The 25,412-nt window shown below is 31.0% G+C and overlaps 1 protein-coding gene across 2 annotated transcripts in view; it reads right to left on the reverse strand.

The window, feature by feature from the left end:
- fend (forked end) overlaps positions 1-25,412 on the reverse strand; it is a 316,132-nt gene that overhangs the window by 65,443 nt on the left and 225,277 nt on the right. For both annotated transcript variants that reach the window (XM_014429365.2, XM_014429366.3), the window contains one exon: positions 5,501-5,575. In XM_014429365.2, the coding sequence (XP_014284851.1) occupies positions 5,501-5,575 (75 nt within the window). The remainder of the gene's footprint in view (positions 1-5,500; positions 5,576-25,412) is intronic.

The raw sequence follows: 25,412 nt of genomic DNA on the forward strand, positions 1-25,412 counted from the left end.
AACTTTAAATAACGCTATATGACGCTATATGACAATGATAATTCAGTTTTGTAATGAACAGGTAAAAAAAAGATCAGAGGTGTGTCAAAATGAGCTTAATAATCTATAACAGCAACAAAATGTGGGATAAATCGTTATAGTAATTTCGAACGGAGGCTTATCCACTGCCTTGTAAATTTGATATTCAAATAATTATATAGGGACTCCTGAAACTAAATAATGCTTGATAGGAAACTCAAATAATAGTTTTAAATAAAAAAATATGATAATAAGGATTTAGTTACGGAGGGTACTGAAAATATTACAAATTAAATTATAGATCTAATATCCACTACAAGCAGTCGATGAAGATATACTTCGTTACATAATTTCGAAATGGAGCCTCATCTAATCAAATAAATATAGAAATTTTACAAGCTATAAGCCGTTTTAAAAAGTAATTTTTCAAGATTAGTTTTAAAATCGATTATACATGGATATCCATTAAAGAATTACTCTGTCCAATTTAAAAAGTTTCCATTCACAATAGTCGACACCAAGGCCGAACAGCGATAGAAAGGGGTATTAAAAGCAGCCAAAAAATACGGCGAGCCGTTTCATCAAGAAGATTCCCTTCAACTATAAACAGAAAAGGACGACGGGGACGGTGGAAAAAAGAGGAAAAAATGGATGAAAGGAGATCATAATGATGATTACAATCGATCTTTGTGTTTTTTCGTCCTCCGCTGAGGTTAAGGTAGTAATCAAGGTAAAATAGAAATTGTGGCTCACGGTTCATACACTCGAAGTAAGATGTCTTAATTCAAAACCATTAACTACGGAACATTAGTTAATATGACTATTTTTTAGTCACGGTCAAAGAATATTTTATTTTCATCATGAAAGACACTATTGATTTTTTATGTTACTGATTGTTATAAGAATTGAAGAATAAGTATTTATAATTACAAAAAAATCTTTTTTATTGCAAGCACCCTCCATTTTCATTAATGGAACACTTTCCTTATATCCTCACCCCTTTTTCAAACATTAAAAAATCTTTATTGCTAGTCCTAAGTTACATATTGTCATAACTAACCTATCAGATCCTATCCTAGAGGGGTTGAAGTAAGCATAAATAATTGTATTACTTTTATATTTTATTTTATTTAGTCAGTAAATGTATTACGAATGATTTACCATTAATAAGTATTACGTCCATGTGTATATATATATTAACATGTCTTTTACATTAAAATTGGTGAAAATAGATCATTAATTCCTATGGGAATATAAATGTAAATACAAAGCAACAGCACAAGTTTCTAGTCAACAGACAGTTCAATAGCCATAAATAAATATTTAAAAAAAAAATAATTATTTGAATTCCGTGATGAAAGTACACCTTGGTTCATTAATGGCAATAGTTCATACAGTTCATCACGACTTTCCTTAATGATTGACGAGTTGAATTGCAGATTTATAATCCATTATTATGTTGACTATTTATTATCTTCTAAAATGGTTCCACTAGATGAAACTTTTTTTGCCACACACCCTGCGCACCGTTTCATAATGAAGCTAATAGTATTAATCTATAAATGTATACAAACTAAAAAGTACAAGCACTATTACTTTTTGTTTCAAGATATAATCAATATAAGATATAATTCAAGTATAATACGTTTTGAGATCATGGATATTAATGTCATATAATATGATAATTTGAGTTAGAAAGTACAAGAAAACATTGTACAAGTCAGTGAAAATTAATAGTATTAGTTTGTAATTAATTATGGAACAGGGTCATCAGAAATATTTCCTTCAAATGAATTATGGAATGGTAAACATTAGCAAGCCATTTCCCCAGCTTATGGTCTTCAAAGTTAGAAGGGTAAACTACAATTTTCCTTGTTAATTAATATTAAAGCTAAATACCCTTAAAACCAACTAACTTTTTTTTTTTTGTACGTACTTCGCCTGCTATGGGAAAATATGTTTTCAGTCAGCGATCCAAGAAATTTCCCAAATCGGACAATGGGTTAGACTAATGAAATGACACCGGAGAGGATAAATTTCCAGAGAAAGACCTCGGCTGTTGTGTGCTTCGAGTTTCCTGAGCGTAAGAACTTACTGCCTGCGACATGTGAAAGAAAGTTGGGACCAGAAGCCAAGTCTATCGGAAAGTCTATCAATACAAGTCCGCAGATTGAGTCCAACTCTTAGTTTCAACTGCTCCCTTATATTTCACCGTCTCCATCCCTCTTCTCCGTTTCACTTTATTTAGCGAACCGTATCGAGCTGTTTCTCGGCCTCGGTTCTCTTAATTGGGATTTTTTTTTTAATTTAATTTATTTAGCTCAAATTGATTTTCTCGGTAGCTGCTATACCTTAGAAGAAAGCGATTGAATAAAAAATGGTGAACAAAACAACTAAAAAAGGTGTTTATTATCAGCAATTCACTTGGTGAACATCATAATCGTAAAAGTGGATATAATTAAAACAAGTAAGAGCTTGGAATATTAACATATGAGGAGTTCAAGGTCAAAATGCTTTTCTGACAAAATTTAATTTGCAGCGAGTTATGAGTTTTTTTCTGGATCAAAATAGACTTAGCCTGAAAATTACAAAATCCATTCGTTCGTCAAATATCTGTCATAATTATCGATAATCATCGAAAAAGGCCAGGAGCTAATTAGATTTAAATAGCAAATGTTAAAATAAAATATTTATTAAATAATAAACTCCCTTCAATCCTTTTCTGATGAAGATAAATAATATCATAAAATACAAACTGACTGTTATCCCAATGTTATTATATATTATTTTTAATCCACATGTGAGAGAAGAGCTCGGTTTGGAATTCTCCAGGATGCATGTAAATAATGTAAATGGATTTTTAAGATGTTATTTTACTTTTCTGTTAAGTTTAATTTTTTTCCCTTCTTTTTCTTAATTTCTTATCAAATTCATATATTTGTAAATATAGTGTAAATGAGCTCTAAAATCCCTATTACCATTATCTATACATTTATGACAGAAAGTAATATTAAAAAAAATAAAATAAAACTGTATGCTTTATAATTTTTTTGCAATGAAAATATTTCTAATAAGCTAAATAAAGCATATGGTTTATTAAGAAGGAATATTTTAATTTATTAGAATACGTAAATAGTGTCGATAAAAAATGATGTAAATTGCAATTTCGATTCAATTAAAAAATTAAATGAAACAAAATAGGGAGAAGATAAAAATGGACTATCCTTGTTCTTTCTATTCCTCTATTCTTCTATTTCTAAAAAATTATAGTAGTTAACAACACTATAAAGCACAAATTATTCTAACTTTAAATAAATTAATTTTAAAATTAAGTACAATAGTTTTTGATACATTTTATTATCACTTAAAAAACGCTTGAATGAAATAAAGTGTACTATGAATTATAACCAACTCATTAACGATTATATAAACATTAAAATTAAAATAGAGATTCAATGTTAGTAAAAATAGATGAACATACGACCCATTATATCTCTTTCATATCAGATTGTTAATTACCATTTTAAAAAAAACTATGTAAATTTATGACTAGTTTTAAATAAGAAATGAAGATTAAAAAAAAACAGGAAAAGTTGTATTATAATATTAATATTAATAATTGTAATTAAATATATTTATAAATTTATGGATTAATTAAATATATTTTTATATACATTTTAATGTATCTTAAAATGAGATTCAGGCCTGATGATTTCATCAAAATGTTTTAGGGAATTGTTAGTTCTTTAATTAATAGATCCCTTCCTCTTTTAATAATTATTTGTACATTAATTTTTTCTTAAATAATTTTTATCGAAATTATAGGATCTTAAATGTAACAATGATTATGAAAAAGAAAATGAACGAATAAGAACGGTTGGAAATTAAAACATTCTTCGAAATAGGATCCTCGGAATGAAATATTACATTGGAACGATGTCAGAAATAAATCATTTCGGAAGGGAACACCAGAGAAGGAACGGAGAGCCGCTACCTCTGAAATAATATCAATGAAAATCCTTTTCCGTGTTATTATTTTTTATCCGAAGAGCCCCCACTAAAACATACACGCGTTTATAATTCCGGAATTTGCCTTTCAAATAAGACTGGCGGTTTCACACCCCCGGAGTGATGTATAAGAAGATTTGGGACTAATTTGTACTGCACGGCGGGTCGTCGGGGGGATAAAAAAAAATGAGAGACAAAGATTATTTATCGGTTCTGGGTAAGACATCGCTGTACAGCGCCACATGTGCTCCTGTATTTAGTAGCGGCTCTCGGTCCATTTTTTTTATTTTTTGTCTCGACCGAACTTGGAATCATTTGTCTAGCCGCTTCATGAGATAGCATCTCTATGGTCCATGTGGTCTAAATAATGGGTAGAATTAATATGTTGGGTTAGCCGGTATGGGTTTTAGAGTGTTTTGTAATACTCGGACCTCGGTATAAATTATAGTAATATATATTAATACATTTAAGAACGTATGAGTTATGAGATACCTGCATTTGACAGCATAGCACTTTTCTATTTTAAATATCAAGAAAATTAAAAATCTGGTAAATAGTCCACTGCGCGCTTTAGAAAGAGAATGATTTTTTCTATTAAAGTTGATTTTTTTTTACAAAAATGTAACATCATTTTTTAAAGAATCATTTACGTCTACACTATATTATTTTACACGATATAAGTTTGTTAAGAGCATAAACGTTTCCAATGATCACAAGTTATTTTTTAGGAAATATTAAGAGTTTTGACCAAAAAAAAAAAAAGAGAAAAGAATAGGTAAAATATTTAACCGTAATAGCTATCTTAAAACGTATTAAACATGAGCTAAGATAAATTCTTTCTGACAGATATAAATACCGATTTCAATTTTATAAAAATTGAATAGTTAAATTCAAATCTTAAAAATGAACTAAAAAAGTAATAAAAAAAAAAATTATAATATGCATTATAGGATACAATAAAATCTTTGCACAAATCTGTCCGGTCTCTCCTCCAAAAAAATAAATAAAATGCCAATGGAATAAAGATATCAAAATATTAAATATTAAAATTATGAGAATAAGTATCGAAATTTTAAAATCAATTAATACAATATTATCAAATCGCACCAAAGGTATTAATATCTCATTTTTCAAATGATTAATGAAAATGAATACCATTCATAATCTGTATCAAAGCCCTCATATCCGCAAGTAATATTCAATCCCATTGGGGAGGCCACACTATAGGGGCTTAAATGGACTTTTAAGCTGCTGAGCGATTACCAGGAATGATAGGCAGGAATCGAATGCGAGGAAGATAAGGGCTGAAGAGGACCCATGTCCGGACCAGAAGTCACGGCCTGGATAAGGATTGGTCCCAATTATCGTAAATATTGGCGGGATAAGGACAGCCGATCCACCCTGGTAATTATCGGGATAACGAGATATTAACGGTAGGCCACGGGCTAACGACTTATAACAATATAGTACTCACGCAAATTCCTTTCTCGTCGCAGATGGCCCCCCAGACAGGAAAGTTGGACTGCAGTAATTGACAATTCTCCCAGCACTGTAACAGAAATAAAAACGGCGTTAAGCATTAATCAATAATTAAATATTATTAATATAGAAACTAAATCTGAAAAAATAAAAATATTACCAAATAGTATTATTATACTTAATATTAATTTTACCAGTCATTAAAATGTATGTGTTTATATATATGTTTATGTAATAAGTAGATTTTCCAATAATTTAGAAAAATGTGGGAATTGAAAGGATTGAGGACCTGCAGCAATAAGGAGGTACATACAGCAAAACTTAGGTAAACTAAAAAAAAAATTCACTTTTCGAAGTAAATCTTTTCTTTTTATTCTTTTTTTGTATTAATAACAAGAATTCACACTGTGTAACTGGAAACTAATTGAAAATCGGTCAAAAAGGGTGATTTCTCCTAACAGCAGCAAACCCTCAAAAATTGAAAAGCACTTTTTTTTAAAAACATCAGAAATTCTAAATAAAATGTCATAAAGCTTAATAAATACCTAACATGATGGATTTAAAATAAAAATTCTATAGTTAAGAAAAAAATTCATCTAGAAACATAGCATTATTTCAGTAAATAAAAAATTGTGCCAGTACAACTCATAAAAATAATGATACATTGATCTCGAGTATACACTTAATAAAGGCTGGGTGTGCCACTGAATGGTCTTTCAACTAGTGTTGATTCACAGCTAATATGTTGAATACACAACAGTGTATTCTATCCATTTATAGACTCAAACTCTGGCCCAGGTTACAAATTATAAACCTTTATCATTTATTATAAGTTGAATTGTCACCGGGTTGGGTTTACTATCATAATGTGCGAAAGCTCCTACTTTCTCAATGTTAGATGTAACTTGTACTACAGATATACGCTATGTGGAAATTAGTATTAAAGGAATCTGATCTATCAAATAGGTTACCAATAAATATAGCATAATTATGTATTTATATTAATAAAGTATTTGTTGTTTGTTATTGATCCTGATACAGCAAATTCATGTTCTAAGAATTGGAAATGGGCTGTTTAAATGTAGTTTGAATTTATTTGGATAAATCGAAGCCACTAAGAATATTCATCATTATTCCACAAGGAAAGTTTCGAGATGTGGATAGTTTATTGATTTATTAAATTCGCAAATGGAAATTAATAATGCTTAATAGCCGCAAATCACTCTTAAACGAAGGGCGGAAGAAATCAATGATTGGGATGTTCCACCGGGCCACAAGTTTTGGAAGCCAGCGCCCACAACCTTCCCCGATCACGTATGCAGGACATGCACCGCACAAAACATCCCAACCCGCCCAAGTTTTATTAGGATGGGCTACAACATCAATTATAACGAAGGCTAACTTTATCGTCCAAGCCAATATCCCGATGAAAACATTCATCATAAAACACGGGACCAACTTCGATTTTATCTGCAAACATTGGGGAATAATTCAATTTTAAAGACCCCTGTAATTCATAATGCTTTTAGAAATTTGCATGGCTAATAGCCGTAAGGATGTTTGCGCCGGAGGCCGCTGCTATGGATTTTTCTGTTAGTTAATCAGAAGAGGTATACACCGGCCTTCTCATGCATATTGATGCCTCTTCCTCTGGGCGATTCTCGAACTTCATTTCCCGCCAGTCAGGTCCTGATGTAATGCTGGTATGTTACATGAACGGCAGTTTTTACTGACTTTTCCACCATACTCTTCCGTATTAACTATGAGTCAAGGACATTAACATGCTTATGAATTCCGTATTTTAAATACATGACGTAAAAATTTCACTTTATGGACCTGTCCACTTCTGAAATATAATTATTTATTCATGTATGAATTCTCCTTTTTTTTTGTTGTCTGCATATTAATAAGAGTCCATCCGAAGCTAACATAAAACGTGTTCTTCACGATTCAGGTTATAATTAATATGCGACTAATTATGGTGCAAGCACAGAGCGGGGGGGGGGGTTTAGGGAGGAAAATAAACATAAAAATTCAAGTAAAAATAGGTTTTCGATAAGTAAATTATTTGTCTTTACATTAAACCATTTAGCCCTGAGGGAAAACTTTTAATGTGCATTGAAACGGCGACATTTAATAAACAGATACCACTAATTAATGTGTTTTTTTTTTCTTGAGAATTTCCTATCCAATTTTTTCTATCGATGACGATACAAAAACTATTCTAGTACATATATGATTAAACTTAATCTAATTTATCTAGTGTATAAATTATTGTTGTTCAATTTTTTTCTTTTGATGTATTTTGGTATAATTTAATTTTATTCCTCTTTTGTGTACTCAGTTGTATGAAAGAATACATAAAACTGTAATACTTATTGCTCTTGATTGTGACTGATAATAATATGATTATTCAATAAAAACTATTAACGAAAAAGTATACTAAAATATTCCAAAACAAGGCCTCAAATCTCTCAAATATTTGTGAGTTCAGGACGAAAAAGAAACATAAAAATAAGATTATATAGATACATAGATCGATATATACAGTTAAATATTGTATGCCTTTCATTGTTAATGATGTCTGAGTTGTTGAAACATTCATTGGTTATTTACTGTCTCAAAAACTGGAAAGCTTCGCTTCATTATCTTCTAATTATTATTAGTTATAAATAATATTAATAAAATTTAATAACACTATAATATCTCTTTAATATATCTAACAATAAATTATTATTTAATCCAGTCGTGGCAAATACTAAGATAATCAACATACCAGAAACATAACAAACAATGAAAGCCAAAGATTGGACAAGTAATATTTTGATTGCTCAGCCACCTCGCACACAAAAAATCTCCCCTACCGGCAGAGGCTCGTCCAGCTTGAATAAAACAAGGGAAAAAGTGCCATAAATTATAAAGATAATTTTGATTTCATCTATCTCTCTCTTGCTCTCTGATTTTTTTATCCCCTGCATCCCCCTTCGCGCACACGGGGATAAAAACAACGATAGGACAGGTCTTTAGTCTTTGAAAAAGTACATAATATATAACTTGGGCCATGAGGGATATGCACATTTCGTTTTGTTCTTTTGTCCTCAAAAAATAAAAACGAGCTGCAGACAGATTCGGCAGGGACTGTATAATAGATTAGTTTTTGTTTTTGCACGGGACTCCTACAAAGAAAAATCCGGAGGAGAATAATAACCATCGTTATAATTCAACCTAAGAAAATATTTTTAAATTGGAATGAAAAGAACAAGAACAATTTTTATAAATTATTCTTTTTTTTCTTTTAATCATAAATATATTCTATATGTATAAGTAATAGGCAATATATTTTAAAAATATATATTAAACTTTATTTTTGAAAGTATTGTATAAATCACAACAGATCTGTAATCTTAAAAAAATTTTTTGTTTTGACTGTCCACAACTTTCCTAATCCATTATTTTACTCTTTATTCAATAACTGAAGTAAAAGGTCCAATTTTTTTTGATTCATCGAACTAATCGCGGTAATTTTCACAATTTTTAATGAATGATTTTCTTTTTTTTTTTAAACTTTATATATTTTCATCACTTCACATTGGAGCCCTTTGTACCTACAGTAATTGTTAGCTTTGAGGCAAGACTAAGAAAAACATTCGAACGGACTATTACAATTAATTTTACTATTTCCAAATTTATTTTTAAAATTAAAATGATATTATATGCAGATTGGAAATTGGAATGTTTCTTAGGGTTTCCACAAAGTAAACAACAATATTGAAGGTTAAAAACATAGACAAATCATTATTTAACAACTAGTCAACTACTTTCTTCTAGAATTTCACAAACGCTAATTTAATAAATTGATTTTATATCTATATCTACATTCATCATTTTTTTTTTCAGCTTTCAAGTACTAAATACATTTGCCTCAACAATTTTTGAACATAATATCTTATTGTGTATTTATTACATACTTCATAAATTGGATCCATTTTACCAGAGTTGAATAGAAATTAGTTTTAGTTAAAACTACAGCTAAATTAAATTAACTATTTTAGTTAGGAATTAATAAATAAAATATCAATTTTTATACAATTAATTAATATAATAAATTAGGTAATAATTGAAATGATAAACTAGAACTTCTTTGTAATTAAGAAGCATTGTTAAATAAAAAACTTATCTACAACTCAGTTAATTTTTGGCCAACTCTAGAGTACAGTTTGCACAGTGCTTGTATTGACTTTTATTTGAATGAAAACTCCAAAATTGAAAATAAATATCGGGAATTTGTCCATACATAAAGATAAAATTCTTTTAATGAAAATACTGTATTATCGTACAAGCCTAGAATAATTTTTCACTATACTCTGTTTTGGTTTTTATTAATTTTTTTTAAATTGGAACATATTCGAATAGAAATATTCCATATATCTTCATATAATATTATAATACATTCAAATAAATAGTGAAAACACCATTATGGTTTATAATGTTTATTTTTCAACGGATTTTAGCCAATAAGAAATAAAAAAGTAGTTTTTGTACCCTTCATTGCGACAGCCGACGGAAGTAGACTATAGAAAAATTATTAGCCCAGCAATAATAGTTTCATGGTCCAATGAAACTTTCAACCACTTTCAAAGACAGCGATCGGAAAAGAATTAAATCATAGATCATGGTCAGCGCCTATCTGATGATTGCCTACGACTTGTGATGCGAAGTAGTAAGATTGCTGACCCCCGAGCGAAGCCGATGGTCCATGAAGGGCTTTCTGTTCCGCGATCTACATACGTCCCTAAGATATTTCATCAGAAGCCGATAAGGCCCTATGAGAGCCCGACCTTATGCCAAATAATTACAGAGCTATTTTTTAACGCGATGTATCGCTGATGTGACTGAAATACTCCCCGAGCGAGTGCCATAGATTTGTTCAGACAACTGATAAATCTTCCGTGATGACAGGAAATATTATCTCTCCCTTGAGAGCACCTAAATCATGAGGAGATGAAATTGCGCCTCGCACTACAAACTATACAAGGGCTGAGTTGAATTTCTAGATCTTTAAATAGATTATTTTAACTCAAATGGTGGTCTTTCTCTCGATTATTGAACTTCATCATGGTGCTCAATCAGACTCTTAAGAATAGTTGAGCAATAGCAAAAGGTGAATAAATACGAATAAAAGTTTTTCATTTGACTTTAAAAAATTACATAATCTGAAAATTATAACATATGTATGACATGGTTTAGAAAATTATTATATCTTTCGTCCACAGTAAAGATTTAAACAAATAACCCTATTCGAACTTTACTATTGGGCCTTAATTGGAAAATAACTGTTAGGTATTTTCTAAAAAAAAAATTGAAGATATTTAAATTAAATAAATTTAATTTAATAAATGAAAAATTCAAAGGGGAAAATTTCAATACATACAACTTATTGTAGACGATACAACCTAACAGAGTAAAATAGTAAAATACAAATCACAATACTTTGGAGAGTAATAAATAAATGTATAGCTACTATATTGTGAACTAAGTCTGACCACACTCAGTAAATTACGAAATACCAATACTGACGAATTATAACTAACAGTTTTAGGTTTTGTCTATAGATTCTAAGATAATTCAGAAACCTCATTTAATTTAAAAAAAAACAAAAAGACTTAGGGAATAAGATGTAGGTTTTATTTGGAACCTTACCTAATTTTTGTAAATATTTTGAATGGTACAAAATTTAAAAAAAAAATAAATACAAATAATGTCATGCCGGAAAATAATTCCGCAAGTAGATTTTCATTATTGTTTTTTTTTTTAAGAAAAAAGATTCTTTTTTTTAGTTAGGAAGCAGGAATCCATATTATCCTCACCCAAAACTCGACAAACCAACTTTTCTAATTAATAAAGAAATGTGACCTTCTTATACCAATGGAATTAGAAATAAACTTCAACATACATACATAGCTAGTTTGGAAACCAAACCTGACTATAAATTTATATTTAAGTGTAATAGGAGAGCTACATTCAGTTAAGAACAAAATGGGGTTTCACAATACCACCATCTCTGCTTACTTAGTTTATTATAAAAAAAAATTATATAATTTGGAATTGATAAAGAAGTGTTAAAACGCAATAGTGGATAGTTACATGGGCATGAAAGTTGAACCGGTTATCAACAGGGGTTATTCACATACTGCATCTTGGCTTGGCTACTTGGCAGCGTACAAAACGTTCCCACGAAAGTAAAACCACAACCTAAGTTCATTAGGTAGTTCCTAATCCACACCACCTCCTCGTCACCATTAAGGCGAGGTATTAGCCGATTATGCAGGCGGGGAAGAGAACAAGCGGCCAGATTAGAAGGAAGGCCTTGAGCTAGGTCGGTACTTTGTGGGAAGGGTTAGGTAATGATAGAGTGATTACAGGTGGCTACCAGGTGTGGCATTAGGGTCGTCCGGCCTACCGTCGCAGCATCTCATGGCTACTTCTCTGACTGCTACTGGAGAACCGCTACAATGCTGTATTCTAGGACGGAAAAACGTCGCTGGAAAGGTTATTCCGGTACTGAAGAACAAGTTAAGCATAACCAATTACCTTAAAAACCTTAAAACGAAAAAATCTAAACAGTAACGTTGTGAACACAACACAAAATTTATTTCATAACATTATCCAGTTACAGACATAAATGGAAGAATCTATAAACAACGCTATTTAATGCCATTTAATAACTAATACATAGATAGGCATTCAAGCAGAAACAAACAAACAAACTGAAACATACGAGATCCCAAAAATTCATACCAGGGCTCCAATGGCTAAAAAAAAAAAAGCGAAGTCGCCTTTTACGTGCTAATTAATTAATTCCATCATTTGATACATTCATCTGACTCAACATTCTCCAGATCAAAATAAACCTTGTCCATTTCACAAAAAAATCATTATAATCCATTCAAAAACGGATATCGACAATCCAGACCATTGAACAAATGATTTCAAAGCTACACAAATCAATATCAAAAAGCACTATGTATCCCAAAAAATGTATGGTTTTCTTCCCAAACTTTGTTTAAAATTGCGGTCAATGCCCAATTTACAAACAGATTTTTGAACTAATAAATCGAATCTCTAATATATTTCATGTTGATAGAGGGCAGAACAGCCAACCGCGAACAAATAGGCCTATAAAAAATTGCCTTAGAACCATTTTGGACCGTTTCCAAAACATTTTTCATGAAATGGAACACCTGTTTACGGTGAAATATTATTTTTATTTTTGCAAGGAAATTTGATTTCATGATTCCAAAAAATAAATATCCTAAAAATTAAATGCCACCAAGTAAGTTTTAAAACAGATTATTACGACCAAAAAAGATTATATTTCGCGGATATGTACACTGATTTTAACTGTCAAAAGCTCATTAATTCTTCTTTTGCAAATACTATTTTTTTTTCAAAAATAATTGTTATTTTTATAGGTGACAGAACTGCTTTTTGACACTTATATGATTTTTTCGGCATCTTTGAAAATACACATTTCTTCTAAAATATATACTAATTGTTTTAACTATATGTCTCCTGATTATCACGTTGAGAAAGTGCATATACATACATATATGCATATACAATATACATTTAAAAAAAGAAACCGCTTAGAAAATGATAATTATAAAATATATTGATTCTAGACTAAATAACTATATTTCAAACTGAGAAACAGTGTTCAAAATCTTACTAATTAGAGAAGTCTATCGATGGGTTTCGAGCCGTCAAACTATGAAATTTATTTATTATTCAGCTGGTTTAGACACAATTACAATGTACTAATATCTTGACGGTATGATTAAAATAAAAATTCTTTGAGGGTTACATGTTCTGATCAAATAATTTAGTTAATATTTCAAATTCGTTCACGATTTCTCACTCAACAACGAACTAACTACTAATTTAAAACTCTAGGCAAGATACAAGAACAAGGATTTACTGGATAACCACTAATTTCTGAAGGTTATTTACAGATAGCTTTTGAAACATTGGTTATGTAAATTTAGATTACAACAAAAGGTTTAACAGTTATTTATTTAATTACAAAAACAATAAGTTAGAAAAAACAAATAAAATATAGAGAAAGACAAAGTACAAGGGTATAAATAAACCTGACCTTTAAAGTTATTTGACATCAAGCTAACAACGTTTTATACTCTCATTCTAAAAAAAAATGTTGAAGCTGTGACACCGTTATTTTAAGATAATTTTATGCAGATTCAAATATTCAGAATTTCTAAAACAAAAACCACGTAATACATCGTTTGTTTATTTTAGCCATAAAGTAAATGTCCTAGAACTTCTACTTTTTTTTACGCCTCTTTCTTTTTTTTTATTAAATTAATTTATAAACATAAGGGAGGGAATTGAAAAGAAAAAAATTGCGAAGTTGATAAGTAATTTACGCTTGTATTTTAATCAAATAATAAATTTATAAGGGCTAAGTTCTACAATTAATTAATTGTGGAGAATAAAATATAACCTCCACTATGGTCATAGCGTGTAGAATTAATAGATAGATATATTTATGATGGTCTGATCCAGCTGTGTAACGACCAGCTGGAGTTTACAGAAGACACGTTGTATACACGGAAAGAAGCGAGGCACATCATCAAATTCAGATATTTACGAGGTGTTCCTAAAAGATCCATATCTCTAAGAGCTGGATACGTTGGGGGGAAAAAAAAGGTAGGGCAACTAAAATAAGAAGGAATAAAAAACAAAACAGAAATGAGAGAAAAAAATAATTAAAAGAAAGGCAGACCTAATTAATACGTGGAAGGGGATCGTGGAGGTAGAAGAGGCGAGTACAAGAGTTATGTTAAATACGGGCGATGAGTCTTCCCTTTGCGTGGGCAACTCACTGTCCAACTCTCGACAAATGGCTACATCCATGGTCGTGTGTGTGTTCTCACCAGCCATCGTGTTAACGTTTTGGGCTTTGGAAGGACAAATAATTCTTCCAGAGAGTTCATCAATTTTAGGTGAAGTATTTGGGGAAACAATTATCAGGATATATTTTTGGTTGGAAAAAACAAGTACCTACCAAAATATAATTATGAAATCATTAGAATTACGCAAAACTGAGCGTCAGTTGGTAGACAATCATGAAACTGAACACTTTAGTAGATGAAGGTGCAATATGACGTACGCGTATTTGAAAAAGTAAGGAATTTATACTCTAAAATAAACAGATTCATATATTTTCAATACAATACCTTCATCAACTCATGTCTTCAATTATCTCATAAACTGCATTTTTCACAACAAAAAATAACTATTGAATTAGGTAGTTTAGTAACTCAAGCTAATTATATCTATTATTATCAATTATTAATAAACCTTGTTACTACACAAAATAAGAATTAATTATATTAAACTTGACAACTTGAATGACTCATTGTTTGAAATAAAATTAATATATAATAATATAAAGAGTAAAATAAAGAACAATGTTGAGTGAAATCAAACTAAGAATAGACAATCATAACTTACCAATTAAAAAAAAAAAAGATGTTAAATGATTTTGATCTGCCAAATGCAAAGAAAAATCTAACTTAATACTTAATTGTATTCTATGTCAAGTTACAATAAGCTTTTAACAAAACTTCTAAGAAATGCCTTCAATTTATAAATTTAGTTGTCTAAGCGGCGTGTTCTACCTAAGCGGCAAATTACAAGAAGACTCCCAGAAGGAACCCAAAGAAGAAAAAATGAAAATAGCAAAACATAATTGAAAAAATATTTCATATTCCAAAACTAAAAATTACCAGCTATAATATTCCAACGTAGTGTATTATAAGTTCCTAAAAATGACAGGAGCCAGGATTTATTGAACCATTAATTAATAGTAGTAAGACGTTTTATTGCGCCGCGTTTCATATACTTAGGACGATCGGTCCCGGTTTACGGCCGTAACATGGCGGCGAATGATTTAGAACTCTACGGCCAATCAAAACATCGCACGGGGGAGGCTATCTCAGTCCATTAGTCTTCGTTCCGGTTGAAATTTATTTGGGTACCCACATTCGGTAATGGTAACCCTGATGCACTTCCGGTCAATACAAACAGGAATCGGATGTTAGTTTGAGTTCTCTAACGCCAGGACATTTCACAGCTGTTTACACTCCAAGCGAATAATTTGCAAATGGCATTCAAATTGAATCCTGGAGACCACTAAACCTAAAAGTGATTTTTGGCCGAATTAAATGCAATACTGGCTATCTACCAGAACCTTTTTATGGGGAAATTTGAGTAGCTTTGCTTTTAGAAATTAAGTTCTTTTGTCCATAAAACTGACTTTTCCTAGTATTTCAATTTTTATACGTTCAGTAGACATTTAGTAAATACAAAAAACAAACCTAATTCGCCAGTTCACAAAAAAGAAACCACATGAGCAAAAATAAACTTAAGAGGAAAGTTCACAAATTTAACCAACCCTTATTAATGTTAATTCCCACTAATTATTATAGATTTATATAAGTAATAAATATAATTATTTATATATAAGAGTCACAAAGCAAAACACAGGATCTTTGTAAAAAGAAATTAATAAAAAAAATTTAATTATTTATATTATTGTGCATGGCTAAACATAGTAAGGAAACTCTTTTAATATATCAATCATGACAATTAATTACTGTTATTAATTGTAAAAAATAACTTATAATTATAATTAAAAATGAAAGGGAAGATGGTAGGTGTACAGTCAGTAATAGTACACAAATAGGTAGAATTTAATTATTTGTGGCGATGTTTTGGCCTAAATTTCAGGCCTCCCTAAGGCAAATATCCTATCCTATACATGCTCAATTCAGATGAAATAAAAAAAAGTTACTTAATAAAATGAACTAAATATAAACAAATATATCAAAATATAATCTATAAACTGTTAGATTAGATTCGGAGAGTGGCCACTCCAAAGAAAGATTATAATATAAAAAACATTTAACCATAATAACTTAGAAAACAAAAATTATTTATTAAAGTGAGATAATAATAAAAAATCTGTAGAATTTAGAAAATAAATTACTCAACTAATTATTAAATGTGAATAAATAAAACTTAAAATCTCCGCCCTTTAAGAGGCCAACAAATTTGATCAGCTACTTACTGGTAGTATTATTCTTTACATTTAATTTAGTAGATGGCCCTGTCCCAAATTTGGATATTTTATTGCCATTATAAATTATAGTCGTTACGCTTATAATCGTAAATTAGTTCACTTCTTTTTTCGGGGCTATAATATTGTCAAATAGTTATATAATAAAATATGTTTTTTATTTAAAATAAAACAGGGAATGATAATTTTCACATGATAATATTTACTCATGTAACGTTTTTCTAAATCCAAATTGAACTGTAAAAACTTTTTTCTTTGGAAATGAAATAGTATAAATACAAATTTTGGTCCAGTAAGAATCAAGATAGAAATAGATAAATTTCAATTAAAAATACATTAATAATGATTTTAGCAACATAATCCTTATGGTTGACTTTTTAATGTGTATTTGATCGTTTCCTGTTTGAATAAGGTTGACTTAATCTAAATGATACAAGCTAAATTAACACAGGAATCGGAAGGGATAATCCTCCACAGTATTTGATAGGCACAAATTCATAATTATCATGACTTTTTTTTTATAAACCAATAACCATGGTGTATTAATTTGTTTCACTGTATGTCTGTACTTTTTTTTATAATAAACTAAAATTATAATAGCCTAAAGAAAAAATTTACAATAAAAATACAATGTATTTAATATACATAGTTATTGTATTATATACTACAAATATTTATAGAACCACATCGGTCATTATAACAATTTGAATATGGTAATGCAGTGGTTTAGTCTCAACCAAATACAAAATATATACATATATATATCCCTGAACTGTTGAATCCAGGCCTAATTTGTTTGCACAAGGAAAAATCGTAATTTCAAAATCTATAGCAGTTCCCTGAATCCATTAATAGCTCGAATCGGATGCCATTTGACGGGATCTGATGGAGCCTTTCATATTAGCCACAGAAATATTTAAATAGGTCATCGACGTTTCCTGAATTGGCATTTTCATTTGCTACCTTCTCGGAAGACGTCCTAAAGGATAATTTCCCCAATGAGAAGTCCTTCTAGTACGACCTTAATCCCTAAATGATGAGGCACATGCGCTCCAGCTGAGTCATATGCCAGAGGTTTTTCATTTCTTGGTAGACCTCATCAGATAGCCCTGGTGAGTTCTTCAAAAATTCTTGTAATCCCTGTCATTTGGTCCGAATTTATCTTGTCACATCTATTCTTGTCCCGAAATTCTTAGGCTAACTGCCAATTTTTAGTGTTTAAAGGTTCAAAGAATGCCGAGAAATATGAATCTCGTCTCAAAAAATCGTAAGCGCAGATAAAAAAGGCATACAATTGGAAACTATTTGAAAATATCAACTCTAATTTTAGGTAGTGATAATAAGAATTCAACACACTAGTAAATAAATATGGAGAATGATGACATACAATTATAGAGAATGTTCTTCACTTCAGTCTAACTTCAGGAGTGATCAATAGCTAAGTCAAATCAATAATAACATAACGCATAAATTCCTATAAGTTACTTCAACTGAATGAATCTACAGAACTGATATTTTTTAATTTGGAGTTTTATTCTTTTTTGTTTTAGATTTTTCAAAAACGGTTTCTGATCATGGTTTATTTATGCCGTAACACCTTAGTTAGTAAAACGTTGAAACTATAGAAAAACATTCTTTAAACAAGAATGAAACTTATCCCAAATTTTGTTAATGTTTAACTTAAAATTAGTTTTGATGTGTTCACCAGTCAATAAAAGTTATGTTCCAAACAATTTTGATATACCAAACAAAATTCCCAAACATGCATATCTAGGACTAAAAATTGTCAATTCATTACGTACTCCATTCTATAACCACGCAATATAATCTCCCTCCACGTGCCAAAATGTTACACCCACCGGCTGTGATCCAATTACTTTTAACATCGGCTTTTCGTTGGGTCGCCCACAGAGGGGAGTTCTCACCTTGAGGGACCCATCCCAAGCAGCAACCTGCTAACTGGATTAAGTCGGGGAAGGACTTGGATTATCAAAGTTGTTACCATTCAGCAACGGAGGGCCAGGCTTCCCAACTCCGTATTCCCAAGGACGTGAGGGGAGGGGGGTAACGTGATGTGCTTTCACTAGACCACAGAATGGAAGCCGCAGCCACTGACGCTTTCAAATTACGCATGGAAATGCGAGGTGGAAAGTTGAGGTCGGCAATCGCATCGACAGAACGTGACCAGGAAATATCGAAGTACGAGGAAGTTAAAAATTATTACCGAATTAAAATTTATGATCCAGGGAAAAACAACCCAGGAGTTGAACCTCCTCTTTAATTCTTCTTCGTAGCTTTGAAGACGCTTTTAACGTGGGTCCCAGTAAGTGTATATTCGGTGCATATAAATTTGCGTGCCCTCAGGCCTATTGGCTCATTGTATTACTATATTCTCGACTTCTTCCTTCATTATCTTTTCATGTAGTGAAACAGAATATTACATTACATAAAACTAGTTCAAATGAAAATATATACAAATATAATTTTAAGGGCCCAAAGAAACTGCTTCGTCTGGTATGTTGTTACTTTTTTTTTCCTATCTGCAATGTTTTCCGCAGCATCGTCACCTATTTTTTTATTTCTCTGTAGTGCGACAGTACTGCCAAGGCAATAAATGTAAATCATGTGATTTACACCCTGGTAGTAGCAATTGCTGTTGCTACCGCATTAATGGGCCTTAATAGTGTGTTTTACGCCGTTGATTATTTCAAACACAAAACCGCACTACATGTGGACACATACTATTTAGTGAAAAAGAACAAATCAATTCCAGGACCTGATAAATAAATATCGGTATAAAATAATGACGATAGTACCTAAAAATAAAAACGATATTTTCGATCATGTTTAAATAATTCTTTATCAAATATAAATCCTTCAATCTACTACTACTACTAAACAGTATATAGAGATTGAAATTAAGAATCCATCATTACTTTATTTCTCTTGGAGAATTACTCGTAAAAGAATGTTTTTACCTTAATAAAATCCTAAGGTGATAACGATAATTTGGGGTTTTTACACGATACATACCTGAAACAATAAAAAAATAAATTTTTTTTTTTTTTTCATACCCTCCTGTAATGATGTTATTGAATATTTGATACGTACATATAGGAGGTATGCTATATGTATATCTGAATAAAAAAATAAATAAATAACAGAATATTTTTATATTCAAGTATAAAAATAAATAAGTTTACGAGAGGCAACTATGCAATCATAACAATTCTAGATATTGATATAAGTCCACAATCAAATCATAATTTGGGTGATTTTTTTTATTTTTATTTAAAGTTGTTTTTTAGTTTTTCCTCAGTTTTGATTTAATTGAAAATTGCATTAATTTGGAAGGAAGATTAAGTAAATTCCTACATTTCTTCATACAATAAGCTACAAAGGTTTGTTTTTTGAATTTCACTCATCAATAATTGAAGGGCTATAAAATAAATCATTTATTAGGAATGTGATTAACCATACGAATATCTTAATGATATAAACTGGATGAAGTAATCTTATAGAAAAATAAATTTGATTTATGATGGTAGCATAATTATTTGAATTACTCACATTAGCATTGAGATAATGATAAGTTATTGTAAACAAGAATGGGTCTAATAAGTAATAACTAATTATTATTTCGGTCAATATTATTATATGAATTTGGTACTGGTACTCTCCCCCCCAAGATATAGTCATCCACTAGTAATTATCCAGTATTCATAAAGTCAGAACCTGAGGACTTGATAAGAGTTACATTATTAAGACCCCCTAGGATCAGATGATAGATACACTACATGAAATATAATGATAAAATTTGCACAGCTACAACCCACGAAGAGTAAGGGGTTCAGTACATTATAAGGAATTAGGGTTCCTTGAAGAGAAGTAGTGCGGAGAGATAATTTGTTCATGATCATAACTTTTACTAAACACTAAGGAGAAAGTTTATGCTCCCGTAAAACGGTTAATCCCTACGCCATTTCTATTAGTCCAGTGACTTCCTCAGACGAAGAATTGGTTTGGTTAGTTTTAAGAACTTGCTACCACTTTTACAGAAAACAATGTTTTTTCGTTGAAGCCTAACCTTCAAATAAGACTGATTAACCAGTTCAACAGAGCCCCAGCCCTGACAGAAACGTTCTGGAGGCGATAACTCCTCCAAGCTACCCCCAGGAAATAGCACTGGGTAAACCCATCCATCCCAATGGGTACTGTCCCCAGGGTCAGCCACCCATGGGATAATTGGGTTCGTCCCTGTTAATCAAGGTGCGATGAGAAGGACCGCCTAAAGCCTCCTTCCCGCCAATTTAGTTACGATTCAATTTGGGATGGTCCCTGAGGGTACTTCCTCTTCCCCCTCCCCAGCTAATTGTTTCCCCCTCCACTCTTTAAACAGCCGGGATTAAGATTTTTTTCGGAGCTTAGTGATTTTTTAAAAGTTCATTAAAGCTCCGGTCCTTAGGGCACGGCAGTGTTTTCCCGGTTAGAGAGCTTCCAATTAGTAGAACAATTTTCTTTATTAAAAAAAAAAGAAAGAAATGCTACTATAAAGAGAAAATGGAGCTATAAAAAATGGATTCCTGTTTATTCTTTTATAATTTTACTCTGGAACAAGAAAAATGGGTTATTGAGTTCTTATAAACAGAGAAGTTACCTTGAAAATATAATAGTGCTAAATATGTTAAAGTCCAGAAACCCATTTAATATTAGTGTGCTAAACATTACATAAGCACGTTGTTAGGTCGACTGAGGCATACGCCGATTTCGTCTACGATGTAAAACCTGTGGGAAATGTCAATTTCTTTTATCGTTTCACAGAAATGTCAGCGTACTAATTTTTAATTTTAACTTATTTTTCTTTTCATGTGAAATGTAATCGATCAAGAACCCGACTTCACAGAACTTGTTTAAATAGCATGGAAAACCTTGCTTTAGCATGATAATATGTTAAGTATTTCTAATAAATATTTAATTTTTCTGGTAAAATTGCCCCTTTATTATTTCTTTAATTCATTTTAACATACGCACAATATTTCGGGCAGTTTGCCCATTATCCAATTCAATCTTCTACAAAAATAATAAATTATCCACAATCAACAATTTATAAAAAATATACAGTGACTGCCAAATAAATAAGTTAAAATGCATTAAATATTATTTGTCCAGAACATAGAATTTATCAAGGTAGTTTTACAGATATATATCGATTTGCAGATTTGAAAAAAAATAATTTTAATTTTTTGTAAAGTAAAAACTAGAAATTGATAATACAATTAAGAAATTTATATTCCTAAAACATAACTACCTCTTTTATAAATGTCGAAATGATATCATAAATGTGGAAGATTATGCCTTTAGAACACTGTCCAACTAAGGAAGTACGCAGTATCATAATAACCCCCAAAGTCACTAAATACCTGCATATATAATGAGTTAACGACTTATATATATTGCGTTAAAATAAAGAAAATTATCGAATTTCCGGCTTTACAACAAATTAAAAAAAAAAACAAGTGGTTTTTTATTTACACAATATTTGACTTTTGGAAGATAATATGTTCTTTGAATAGCACGTAATAGGGTTATTTGGAGAACAATGTTATAAAAAACACTATAATTCAGTTTTAGCAACATCAATTTAGAACCTAAGAATACGAGTTTTAATTATTTCATCTTCTAGTTAGTATAAATTAGTAGATAGCATTGTTAGCAGTAGAAAGGATATTTCAAAACCTCTTGCGCACAAAAAGATAGTGCATGTTCCTCCAGTTTCCTCCTTCTGTTATCGCGTAATCTTATAGCTCCACAATCATCTCTCAGATTTAACAACAAAGAGAAATTACAATATTTTTCAAGGAATTGGAGACGTTTTGCATTCAGAGGCACGGAGGGATGGGACGCTATTCACACCGCTCTGTTGTCGAGTCTGTAATGACTTCGGTAACGAGTTGGCAACTTTGTTACGCTCTCGCTAACCTGGCGAGGAACAACACGCGTCTCTTATTCCAAACTGTTCCAGAACCACTCCTTCCAGTCATTGTCGAATAATTTCTCCAACAATGTGCCAAGATACCGCCATTAATTTAGGGAATATTAATTCGACAAAGAGCGCGGGAGTAGGGTTCGAGAATGTATTTAGCCGCCGCCTTGGAAAAGTTAGTAAGGAGTGTCGGAAACTCATCAATTGACGAACCAACTTCAAACTCCGCTCCAGCGGCCACTTGATTAATTTTATACCGTTGTGGAGGGAGGAGAGGAGTTTTAGAAAATAAATAAGGGAGTTATAAATCATCAAGGTGATTTATTAAAATCTAATTTATAGGGGCCGGGTAAATAGCTTAATTACTAAATGGATAAGCTAAGTACTGGCGTAAGTAGTTCATTAATTAGGGCTTCCGCTTCCATTAGTAGGAATCGGCTAATACAGGGTATCAGTAAAACGTTTTTGAATATAATACATATTACGTGTATTGTACTAAGAAATTAACGATCGTAATAATCATATTAAACAGTTCGCAATTTATTTCACAACTGTCATAAGAATTAATAATACCTTGTTAATTTTTATGGAATAAATTTATTGGCAATGAGCTCGCTACAGTAAAAAAAAAATACAGTAGCATTTTAAACGAGAAAACATGAACAAACGAAAGAATAAAAAACGAAGTAAACTTTTATCAAGGGTGGATGAAGTTGTAAACTAAATCCACTTAGGGAGCACTGTAAAAAGGAGAAAGACAAAAAAAAAAAATATGGGGGCAAGAAAATGAACGATAAAACGGATAATGGAATCGATAAAATGTAAAATAGCTGTTTCAGAAGGGGTGGCTTCCAGAAAAGGTCATACTCTTCTGACTCTATCTGTGAGAGATCAGGAGGTCTAAGGCAATACGGGATGACTTCTTTTATGGCGGGGAAAGGGTCATTGACTTGCAAATCGCCTGAGACCCGAAGAGACTATCTGCCGGGACACGCGAGTCTTATCTCCGGGAGTAGGACACTAACGAGGAGATTCGGATCTGGGTGACTACCGGCCGGTGGGTGGTATCAATCAGTCCCAGCCAGATCCAAGGGTTAATAAAATAATTAGAACGAAATAATAAATTTAAAATATTCCAAAACTTTTTTACTTAAGTTAATGATATTTTTTGAATTTTACATTAATATTATATTTATATTTTACATTTTTTTTTTTGTTCGGGGAAACATACTACAGTGTATTTATTGTATTAGGATAATAAAAATCATTTTTAATGAAAAAAGAAAGATTTATGCCATACTGATAAATAAAATCAAGTCAGAATTAGAGATAGACAAATGAATCGGGAATCATAGAATCCTTCTCTCAAGTAATTCATACAGAAGAATCATGATTCACGTAGATTCGGTCGGTTCTCTTTTCAGCATGGGGTTTCTAAAACTAATATTTGGTTAGATTACTTTATTACAATATAAACCATGGGAAACGAGGAAATAAATTGTGTTTATAGCCATTAAAAAAAGGATCAAGCATTCTATGAACTAAGTTAAAGAAAGAGGTGTTTTTTTTTTCTTAACATAAGATAAATCTTATCGTTAATATTTAATGTTAATTTAAATCATATAGGATTTTTGATTTAATTTTTGCAAAAAAGAAGAACCTTAGCGAGAATCGCAGTGTAGAACAGTTGGCACACATCTTTAATTTTTTGTTCGTCAGAACAAATTTTAGTCTGCGAAACGTAAAGCCTGGTAATTTTTAATAACAAGTTTATTTAAAAAAATAATAAATTAAAGAATTATTGAAAAATATCAATTTACAACAAAATTTTCATCAAATACTTGATATTCTAAAACTTGACAATAAACAAACCACCTATCTAGTGTATCTACTTGTTTAATTTGTATCGTTCGAGTCTGAACCTACGGTTAACACTAACCAATTACTGAAACTGAACAGCTCAAAGCTACAATCTCTTGTTTCAGGAATTTTGTTATTTCAAACTAGCATATATTAATTAATTAATTAATAAAGAAAGAAATGATTTTAAAAATACAGAATAAAACCAAAAAGTGTGATTAAGTCAATTAGCGATTTAAATTCTAGGAGAAATTCAGCTAAAAGAGTGAGAGATAGGGCCGTTGGATTCGATAAGTCGATAGGGACCCCAAGTGTCGAATCTAATTTATGACGATGAATCGATATTGGAGTTATCAAGAGCCGACATCGAACATGTCAGCCGCCAAATGGTTTTCGCTTGATATATACCTAGCGCCGTCTTCTCGAATTACGGAAATGATATCTTCACCTTCATTATACCGGCTCAACTGCACAATCTCCTCATGGTGATCGCTTTGCAAAGCTAATTGATCACAGGATCAGCCGAGCGGGTGATTCCATCAGCCAACTTTATCGATATCCCAGCCGTTTGTTATTAAAACCGTATAAGCCAATGTATAATGTTTCACCCAATAAAATTAATAATCAGTGAAATAAATCCAAGAGATTAATAATTTTTAACACTGTCGATTTTACAGATTTTTGATTCAAATGTGGTTTCATTAAAGCACAATGACATTCAAGGGAGGGGTAGTTCTCAACACGCCTGTATCACTCTATTATAACTGAGATCAAATTTACTAAATGTATTATACAGTACAGTTGTAAATTTCAATAAAAATATTTTAAAAAATTATGTCAAAAATAAAAACATAAAATTACCATAATGTATCTAATAAAAACAAATTCGTTCAACAACTTAAA

This window comes from Halyomorpha halys, unplaced genomic scaffold (assembly GCF_000696795.3).
Source record: "Halyomorpha halys isolate HHAL.00 unplaced genomic scaffold, Hhal_1.1 Scaffold794.1, whole genome shotgun sequence".
Taxonomy (NCBI): domain Eukaryota; kingdom Metazoa; phylum Arthropoda; class Insecta; order Hemiptera; family Pentatomidae; genus Halyomorpha; species Halyomorpha halys.